The 11232-nt window shown below is 33.3% G+C and overlaps 1 protein-coding gene across 1 annotated transcript in view; it reads right to left on the reverse strand.

The window, feature by feature from the left end:
• Nucleotides 1-10992, reverse strand: part of LOC122007920 (transportin MOS14-like) — a 29535-nt gene extending 18543 nt beyond the window's left edge. Inside the window, exons 1-9 of the mRNA XM_042563458.1 lie at nt 10742-10992; nt 9168-9245; nt 8993-9055; nt 4736-4783; nt 4516-4662; nt 4178-4309; nt 2521-2561; nt 2314-2405; nt 1339-1466 (exon numbers count right to left, since the gene is read on the reverse strand). Coding sequence (XP_042419392.1) covers nt 1339-1466; nt 2314-2405; nt 2521-2561; nt 4178-4309; nt 4516-4662; nt 4736-4783; nt 8993-9055; nt 9168-9245; nt 10742-10864 — 852 coding nt within the window. The 5' untranslated portion in view covers nt 10865-10992. The remainder of the gene's footprint in view (nt 1-1338; nt 1467-2313; nt 2406-2520; nt 2562-4177; nt 4310-4515; nt 4663-4735; nt 4784-8992; nt 9056-9167; nt 9246-10741) is intronic.
• Nucleotides 10993-11232: the final 240 nt, after the last annotated feature.

Here is an 11232-nt window from a genome sequence, read left to right on the forward strand (position 1 = left end):
ATTGGCAAATTAATTGTGGAGTAAACCAAATCTAAACCACTGGTGTTTTGGCCCGGTCAAGACTATGACACAAAACAATAATACAAACTTTGTTTTATAAATTTAGTATTAAAAATACTATATCAATAACTAAATATATTAAAACTATTATTTTACCAAATAATGAAAGTTTTAAAATCTTAAAATATTTTATTAGTAATTAGCTATTTGTAACAACTATTTTTATTTATAAATTATCATTCTTTATTACTTAGTATAAAGACAAAATTCTAAAATCATAGTTGTATAAATAAAATAAAACATTGACTAAGATACTAAATATTTTTTTAAAATTAAACCACAAAATTAATGTAGTATATTACATCATCATCATAAAACCTATATTTGTCTAAACTACTTGAGGGCCGCTTTATGGTATAAAGCATACCAATCAAAAAAATAGATGTAAATATGTAATTAATTAATTAATATTTCATTTAAAAATACATTATTTTATTTATTATTGTTTTTCTAGAATTGTGTGCCAAGTTTGAGAGCTGAGATTGTTAGATCAGTAGACCATTGAGTTCAATTTTAGAGTTGTCTTTGTTTTTTTCATTCTCTGAAAAGTCTGGCACAGATTAAACTCAAACACTCACTTTTTCTTTAGGTGAAAGGCTCACTTTTTCTTTAGGTGGAAGGCTGACTTTAGTTGGGACCATCAAGATTCAGAAGACTGACGATATTTGACAGTCAGAGGGCATCTTTTATAAATTACTTCATAGTGGAGGGAATACAGCATGTTATATGTATCTGGTTATTTTAAAAGATTTATAATGGTTTTTCCTATCATGCTGCCATTTTGGGCTTTTCTTTTCTGGAGTGCGAGTGACAAGGTCACCATCAAAACTAGATGTGGTCATTTGTGAAGAACAACTATTTAAGAATAAGCACAACAGTATCATTTTACATCTTCTAGTGGCAACGGTAAAGTTATTGCGGTGTGACCTTGTAGCCACGAGTTGCAAAAACAACATCTTGTAATGTAGGATAAGGTTGCGTTCAATAGACCCAATGTGGTCCAATCCATCGTAGGGATCCTGTATTGACGGGAGCTTAATGCACTGGGTTACTCTTAGTGGCACAACTGATCTAATTGTTTTTCTAGAGTAAAAATTACTTTCTAAGTCTATATGAAAATCTAGTAATCTATGTGAAAATAACAACAAAGATACCACAACATAAACTGGCATAAAAAAGAAAGGGACAAGAATTACTAATAGCAATTTATTTAACAGATTACATAAAAGCAAATAACAACCGACATAGGAAAAAGGGAAGGTTTCATCTGTTAACTACCTTAGAAGAATCTAGAAGTTGCTCTCTCAGGCTCATTACTTGAGGCAGAATAACATGAATTAGCGGCGATTGAGCAGAAATGTCACCAGAACTTCTAGAAACAGTGAAACGTATCAATTCCGATGTAGCTGGATAAATATAAATGGATCAGTTCTGATATTGCTGCATAAAATACAGAAGTTACCATAGAACAGTATAAGACTATAAGAAAATGGAACTCTACTATGGATGCAATATCAATGACTTAAGTAATAATATGAATCAATTATTTTTAAAAAATAATAACAATCTCAGCTCAACCAAACAATAATCGGTTTTGTTTCTACAACAGAAAATTAAGCTACAAAGATAAACTCTATACTATGGTTTGGATGGTGCATAATGCCACAAGTTGCATAAGGTGGACCATCTCCATTTGATTTTTTTCCCCTTTTTTTTGTGTGTTCTCAAAATAGCAACTGAATAAAGTATAAGCTGACAATTTTTATTTTTTGAGTGCTATCATGTTATCATTTATCAGTATAGAAACCCCGAGTAAAAGCAAAATGTTAAATCAACTTGTGTACAGTATGTTTCCTTCCATACTGGGCATAACATTTCACACTTAAATGAGTAGAGTTGTACCAGTTGCATACTAATTTTTCAGCGCCACATACAGATTTAAGTACACATTGGTCAAAAGAGAAATATGCATTCTGCCACATAATTATGAGCCCTTCTCCAAAACGAATCAGCTTTGCTTCTTGAATATGAAGGTAGCATCTCGAGTTAAGCATGTAAGAAGACTACCAAATAACTATGTAAAACACAACAATAAATCTGTTGATTCCGTGCTTATTTCATCAATATGCTTGTATGGACATATTGATTTTCATAGTTGAAGGCAAATAAAATATTCACTGGGAGGAACTGACATGTCCACATGTTAAAACTCATTATCACAATTATATATGTACACTTCTCGTTTGTGCATACCATTTACAGCTGCCTCCACAAATTGCTCGGATTTTAAACTTGACAAAGCTGCATGTACTAGAGGATGAGAAGCAAGTGTAGATGCTGTAATCCTGGAACCCAAAGGCCTTTTAGGAATACCTCAAATATAATGTGACATAGGAGTTCTTTCTCAACTAGTCTGGAGATAAAAACAATACATATGGAAGTTCCAGAAAAGTAGCATACCCATGGCACATTCGAATCCATGAAGTAAAACCCTCTAAAACCTGCAAATAAATTTGTAAATATAATCAATAACTCACTTGTATGTTCAACAACATAATCTAATGCCCTAACAGATAAATAAGAAAATAATTATTTAAAGAAGAAGAAGAAGAAGAAAATAGGGCAAACTCCAAAGTTAGGTTGTCCTGACAGAATACCACTTTAAAATTGATGACTGGTCAATTCTCTAGAGTTATTGGACCAATGTTAGTGTTTCTATGTGTCAAATGTGCAGTTGCTAAATAAAACCGCAATATACACAAAAATGTTTATGTTAAAGATTGAGACTGAAATGTACACTTGTGTTTTTATTACACATGAACTAAGCAGCAAGTACCATCGGAAAACCAATGAACACATAGCAACCACCTTTCAACACTAAACAACAAACACGCATACAACAGAGCAATCAAAAAATAAAGTGGCATTATCCTGGAAGAAAATGATAAAGCGTCAAAAGCTATGGGATCTAAGAACTTCTGGGAAAGAACACTAACAAATACATGTGTTAATGTGACATTGTACTCATCCACAACTTGAGCAAGTCCATGTGTCAGCGTCAATCTTGATACCGTGCATAAAGAGAGAGAAAACTAGTTGAGACATCAACATCCAAATGTACAACATAAAGAGATGGAGAGATGGTGGAACTAAGATCCTAATACTGCTGTTAATTGGTTTCAGGCAAAAATTACAGACGAACAACTCATAATAACTACAATAAAATGTCTATCAAGTAGTGTTAAAACATAGCAAATCTAGTTAACGAGAATCACTTGGATACAATATGAACATTTTGCCAAGGAAGCAAAATGGTAGTGAGCAGCTCAAAAACAAATGTCATTTTTTAGTTGGCAACATCCTATTCAAGCACATCTTGGAATGCATGTCATCACTATTGTCATCATTGCCAAGCCATATTTGTAACAAGAATTTGGAGTTCGGTATATGAATCATATCATTCCATTGAGTCCTGTTCAAGGCTATCTAACTAGAAGTCCTCAAATCAATAATCAATTAACTCTTTTTATTACATTAACTAAGTTTCTTTGGTCAAACTCTATATGTTACATCTTCTAGTATATAATCCAATGGTCACATGTAAATATATCTTTATCATCTCAACTTATTTTCTCTCATTTTATCATATATTGGCAGCAAAAGTGAAACCATCACCTCGGCAACCCCTTCAGGACGGCCCCTCTAGGGTGGCCCCCAACTATTTGAAGGGAGGTAAATCACAGGGACTTGGCCTAGCAACAGCAGCACATGCAAGGAGGGGTTAAGGCAATCAACGGAGCATTCCGCACCCACTGGGAATCGACCCAGGACTATTGGCAGCAACACCCTTGCATGAATCAACTGCTCCAGTCCGGGGGTTCTCAATTTATTATAATCTACACCTAATGGTTCGCAGATATCAGTACTTCTTTTCAACCTGAGAATGCATGTCCCCAGTACAAAATCTAAAAAAAACAAAGAAAGCCAAGAAATTAAATGATATTATCAATAAATGCATCATTATTTACCACCATATCCACTTTCCGAGTATCAAATGCAAGACTGCAACAGCCAACCAGCAATCTTCCCAAAACAAACTACAGTTGTGCATTATTACCTGCTCTTTTAAATAATCAAAACCCAAACAAGAAGTCAACAAACTGAGAGCAACTTCAGATGATGACGTAAGTTCCTTGTCAAATTGACGACGTCGTTCTGGACGTGCAGCTATCCTATAGTTACAAGCTTCCTGTGGAGAAAGACAAAGTAAATGATCAGTATAAATAAAAGGGACTCAGCTACTTAAATTTAGTGTTAAGATAAGCTGAGCATGCCAAGTGGTTTTAGAATAACATAACTTCTATCAAAAACATGTTTGAGTTACTCCATTTCCAGAAAATATATAAAGAATGTTTCGTACAATTTGGAAATAATATCTTACACTTTAGCTTATACCTCAGGTAAGACCACAAGTAGCTCAAGGAAACTTCTGATGTATTCAGTATTTGATCGCATTTCATTGCTTAGCCAATTGAGAATGCCACCATCTCCCCAGTCACTTATAGATACATGTGCAGCCAGAGCAGCAACCGCAATACAAATCTGAAGTGAAGGGATAAAATTACTGTAAGGCTAAGATAAAGATCAAGGTTATCAATAACACTCAACTAATTACCTGAGTTCTGACTTTAGGTGGGCCCTTACCGAATTTCTTAAGCAATGTCTGCATTTGACAGTTTCAACCAAGAGAGTCATGATAAAACAAAATCTAGCAAGAATGAATAAGAATGGTATATTTAACAAATACATACATAACATTTATTCTGATATCTTGAGTTTGTGTGACAGCACTAAAATGGTTTTGATCAAAATACAATATAGGAAAAATATGTTCCAAATGCAAATATTCCCAAGGTTTGATACTCATGGGCACATGAATGATAAATATACTACAACAACAACAACCAAACATTATCTCACTAGGTGGGGTCAGCTATATGAATCATTTTACGTCATTGGGCTCTATCCCCAACTATATCAACATCTATACTTAAATAAATTTTATCTTGTTTTATTGTTACTAACCAAATCTTTTTTAGTCTTCCTCTTCCTCGTTTGATGAGCATATTTGTCATAGTTCCACATCATCTAACTGAAACATTTATTGTCGTCTAAGTACATGTGTGTACCATCTTAAACATGTCTGATAGAATTTTCCCTAAATAGATGTACCTCCAACTTTCTCTATCTCATTTCTTATTATATCTATCCTCGTATGTCTACACATCCACCTTAACATCATCACCTCTCTGCTACTAATGTGCTTAAGTCAAAGTCCAACATTCAACGTCATATAACATAACATGTCTAACTATCGTTTTATAAAACTTCCTTTAAATTTTAAAGGTATTTTATAATCACATAAAACACCCAACACTCTCAATCTCTCCATTATTTTACAAAAATGATTCTAAATACTTAAAACTCTTAGTTTCAGGCAACTCGTCATCTCCTATCTTAACAATTATCTCATTACGTCTAATATTGCTAAACTTAAATTCCATATATTCTATCTTTACTCTACTAAGCCTAAAATCTTTCACTTCTAGTGTTTCCCGTCAAGATTCTACTAGCTTAGTATTTACTCCTTTACGCGTCTCATCTACCAAAACAATATCATCTCCAAACAAAATAGCCTTGAATGTATCTAGTGAGTTCGTCAATAATTAGTATAAAAAAAAAAAATAGGAACTTAGAGTTGAACCTTGATGTAATCATACCTTTATTAGAAATGTTTCAATTAATCCGCCTAACATCCTCATACATATCCTTAATTAGCTCAATAACACTAACACCACTCTTTTTTAGAATTCTCCTTATAATATCTATTGGGACTCTATCATAAACTTTTTCTAAGTCAATGGAATATCATGTGTAAATCTTATTTTTTTTCTATTGTTTACCTTCTAAGCATGAACTCAAATTGATTTTCGGTCAGTGTAATCTCCGCCCTTAATCTTTTTTCTTACTCTTTTCTTTCATGGTACGACTCATTAATTTAATACCCCTATAGTTTGCACAGTTTTGTATGTTTCCATTGTTCTTATATAAGAGAACTAGAGTGCTTATCCGCATCTGGTATTTTTTTATTTTCAATATCATGTTAAATAATTTTGTAGTCATTAAATACTTTATTTTCCTAGGCACTTCCATACCTCAAATATCATATAATCCAACAATTTTTCCTTTGTACATCTCATTTAAAGCTTGTTCTACTTCTGAAATTTGAATTCTACGATAAAAATTTAAATTTTTATGCTCAATTAACCTACTTGAATTACCTAAATTAAGTTGATCATCTAAACATTCATTAAAAAGTTGATGAAAATACTGTTTCCACCACTCTTTTATTTCTCCATCGTTTACTAGTATCTTATTGCATTCATCTTTAATACATTTTATTTGGATAAGTTATCTTGTCTTCCTTTCTCTCACAGCTATTCTATAAATTGTCTTTCCCCTTCTTTTGTATCCAATTTTCGAATGATAAATATGAAACTTAAAATTCGAAATCTCAAACATAAAGAATTTAATAAGTAGACAACGAACAAGCTCTTATGCTTGCTTTGCAATGAGTTCATATGACCAATTTAAAACAAATCACTCTAATAAAAATAAACTGGATAATATCCCTCCATTAAGTTTTATGGAAGCTAATAACCACTAATATTTAAATTAATTAAATCTTATTTTATTTTTCATTAGCTACACTCTACCCTTTCCACCTTCTATTTATTCAATTGAACTCGTCTCCCTACAAAATCAATTGGTAATCTTTGAACGTGTGTATACCACCTCAACCTATTTTTCTCATGTTGTTAGACATGGTCTAGTTCAATTTATATTTTCAACTAAAAATACTTTCATTTTCTCTATATTTACTATTCCTAGTGAACCTAGTCTAGTTTGCCTGGTCTCATAAGTCTTATTAGACAAAGTTATTCAAAAGCAAATAGAAGAGTCCTCTCATTGCCCTCATAAGCAATAAGATTTGTTCTTTTCCTCACAAGATCACCAATAACCAACTGATGTACATGGCTTCTTGAAACCACCGGATAAGAAACACAGCAATAGCCTTGCACTATATCAAGTCCCATCAGACTGACAACTGAAGCACTCAGATACTGTTGGTATTGTGTCAACATTATAAACCATAAAGTACTAATTACAACAAAGCCAATCAGCCCAGACAGGATGTTTATCTAAAATGTAGCTTCCAATAATATTAAAACCACAATCTAGCTCTTATCTCAAATAAGTGAGTGAAGCAAGTGCTTAGGTAGAACATTGAAAATGGAAAATACTTATGAAGCATATAAAGAAATCTTATAGCATCTAGAATACATACTAGAAGCAACAATCATGCATACTTCTGCATTATTTATATTACCTAAGAAAAGAAAAGGCATCCTCAAATCATACTCTATCTACTAAATTGAGAGTTTTACTATGTACATTTGAGATATTTGTCAATACTAAGAATAAAATTATAGTAATTAATAAATATTATAAAGTACCTAGTAATACAATGAATTATATGATCTTATGCACATGAATCCAACTTTCATCACAACATGTATTTAAATGATTTATATCTTTATATCTAATTTATTTAGGAATTGTGAGAAAAATTGATTATAATGTTAGTTTATTTATCTTACCAAATTATTTAAGCACTACTTTAATTTTCAAATTTGAGGATATATTAATTGACTAGAATTTTGAGCCTCTCATATATTAAGTATCACAGATTGTACTTTCACAGATTGATCATTGACATTATTACTTTTATATCACATGATTATTGAGCAGACATGAATTTCATTCTCACCCTGACAAACTGAGATGTCTTCTGGTTTGTTGAAAAGAGCAATCAAAGAGGAAGAAACTAAAATCTAAGACAAAAGGAAGAATAAAGAGACCAATTTTCCACTCACTAGAAGGGGCAGCCGAAGAAGATAATGAAGATATTACTCATTAAAATTTAATTACTCAAATTATATTATTTTTGTTCCTTACATATTAGAGATACTGGCACCTGATTTTAAGTCTAAGTTCCCCTTAGTGGGGAGGAAGGGAAGCCTTAACGCAACGGTAAAGTTGTTGCTTTGTGACCAAAAGATCACAGGTTCGAATCATGGAAATAGCCTCTTGCAAAAAAGCAGGGTAAGACTGCATACAATGGATCCTTCCCCAAGACCCGCATAGCAGGAGCTTTATGCACCCGGCTGCCCTTTTCTCCTTAGTGAGGAGAATAATACAAGGAATGAAAAATATTAAATTTATATTTCCATTTAAATTTGGATTTGTAATTGCTTTTAGTAAATGCCCTATTTTAGATGTTGGTATCTTTAATTTGGTAAAAGTTTAATAACTATGTTTAGTTTGATAAAAAATCTTTTGTTTAGTAAGAGTATATCAGGATTATTAGTTTGGGAAAAATTTTCTAATTTGATAAGAGTATATGATCTCTTGAGAGTAAATTGGAATTATTGTGTTTCTCAATTAGTGGTATTTTGTCTTGGTTTGGTAAGAGTCAAATCTTTAAAGAAGAATTGTCGTGCTAGTGTCAAATCTCTAAAGATAGTTATTCTTTGCTTCATCAATTTAGGTTCTTTTTCTCTATGTGAGATGCATATCATTTGCTTTATCAATTTCATTCTAATTTTTTATACAATAATCTTCTATGCAATTTTAAATGGGCAATCGTAATAAACAAGGTGCACCAATTTTTGCATGAATGGCAAGGCTTCCATGAGTCAATGAGCATAACACCCAAAAATAGTAACAAGATGTTATAGCTAACTCAGAAACTTCAACTGGAAAAGTAAAACGAGAGGAACTTAATCTATCGCAACTAATAAAAACTCACATATAATGAATCACGTAGAGGGCAAAAGGCTTCAGATGGTAGCTCTTCAAAATCTCTTTGTACCTAAACTCAGAAAAAAAAAATACAAAGAAACTAGCAACAATGGGAAAGAAAAATAAACTTAAAAACACCTGTAATTACTAAACAAAATAAATAATGAAGTTACCAACCATACCTTGCTCCTAAGAGTCTGAGAACAAAATACCAATGTTTCAATATTACTGCTGGAGTCATGAAGTAAGTTATCTGAGACCTACAACAAAATATTTATCATGAAATTCAATAATTATCACTAAACAAAAACAAGAAAGAAACAGTAGGAAACAATAACTAGAGTAACAAAGGGGAGAGAGAAAAAAAATCATGATCTTATGTAAGCAAATACATCCTATTAAGATAATATACATATAGAAAAGATGAACAAAACTTATGAATTATTAAATAATTACTCTTAGAAAAAATAACTTTGGAAAAATCATAGTAGGTTTAGTAATTGCAGATTCTTTTATAGCATTTAGATCAAATGAGGTAAAAGAAGATTTAAATAAAATAAAGGGAAATGTAGGAGAAGATGAAGAACAAGCCTAAGAATTTGATTGGAACAGGGCTTATTGTTTTTAATTTTTCATCAGTACTTGTCTGCAGTTTGCTGTCTTTGCTATTTCATGTTTATTAAGTTTCCCAGTAGGACAAGAATACTCCTTCCAGAACATATCACTATTATATGTCTCACTATAAGTGCCTTACCCACTTCTACTGTTCTACAGAAGATAGATGACTTTCATGTTTCCAACAAGTTATATATTGTTCAAATGGAGCATCAGCACCTAAAATTTCCTTACTAGCATCACATTAGGAAAAGCCTAGGTAAATTACACTTTTTCATTTAGCTTTCAATAAATATAGGTATGTTTATCATATCTTTCCATTACTCTTGAGAAAAGGATGCAGACAACAAATACAAAATAGAAGTCGGCTTTCGCATCATACATTGCAGAATTAAAAAAGAAAATCAATTCTTTCCTCGTAAATGACCCTCCACTGGTCTCAATTCACTATACATAAAATCAAAGACCACTATAAAACATCAGGTCACCTGACCCTATGCAAAGGGTCACTGTGCTGGACGAAGCCCCCTGTTATTTACCTCTGATCGCATGGGTGAGTCCTCGAGGGATCCCCGGGGTGAGGGTTATCATCTTTTGCTGCAAAAGGCCACTATAAAACATTGTTTACATTTCATTTCTAATTTAAGTAGCCTGATATTACAAAATCATGAAAATCAGCAATTCAGACCCAATCTATTCAGGTTGGTAATGCTTTCTCAAACTAGAGTGACTCAGTTATCTAAACCCTTTCATCCCTACTCTTAAACATATCCCGCATTCCCACTTAGCTATCATACAGCAACTTCTACAAGAACCCCACCAAATTCAAATGCCTAACTACTGAAAATCTTTATAACTACATAGTATTAACAAAATATGCATATGGTATGTAATTCTAATTGAGGTCATTCGTGCTTCTATAAAGCATCAAACCATCAATAAGTTTGTAGACTATAGCGTTTTCTCCTCCAGCAGAGTAGCAAATGAACACACAAAAATTCTTTCACCGAAAAGAAAGAAAAATCTAAACTCAAGTTTAGCTTATCCCAGATGAATCAAGAACAGCAAGACCTTGTACAGAAGATCAAAGTGACGGTATTAGAGTCGCGGACAAAGGGTGTTTAGTGCCTCGATTTACTACCTGCCAGGCGTCGATGGTGCGCTGGAAGTCCTGGAGCCACCGATCAGCACGGGCGCGGATGCCGTCGTCTGGGTGATGGTAGAGAGCGGTCAATGCCTCTTTCACTGTGTTCTGTAGCTCCATCAGCTCTCGTATCGCTTCCACGAATTGAAGACTAGGGTTTTCCGCTTGGGAGCTCCGCTTTTTTCGCCTCTCTTCTTTTCGCCCTGTTTATTTCGTTGCCTGTTTTCCCCCCTTTCGGTATTCCTATTTTAAGTAGTTTGCGATCCATCTGACGGTGGATTGGATATGCAAGGTGTCAGCGTGTCGATCGGGTTGGACCGTCCCGTCATCCCGGCCCGAGATGGGTCGTGCCCCGACCGATTTTTATCGTGTCAGGTCCGACCTGACCAGCTCCGCTTGGATTCATTTCAAATCCCGAGTTTTGTTTAGAATAAAGAGTAGATTTCGAACTAGAGCTCTGCTTTGGTGTAATTTAAACTGAGAGAGCC

This window comes from Zingiber officinale, chromosome 8A, assembly GCF_018446385.1.
Source record: "Zingiber officinale cultivar Zhangliang chromosome 8A, Zo_v1.1, whole genome shotgun sequence".
Classification (NCBI taxonomy): Eukaryota; Viridiplantae; Streptophyta; class Magnoliopsida; order Zingiberales; family Zingiberaceae; genus Zingiber; species Zingiber officinale.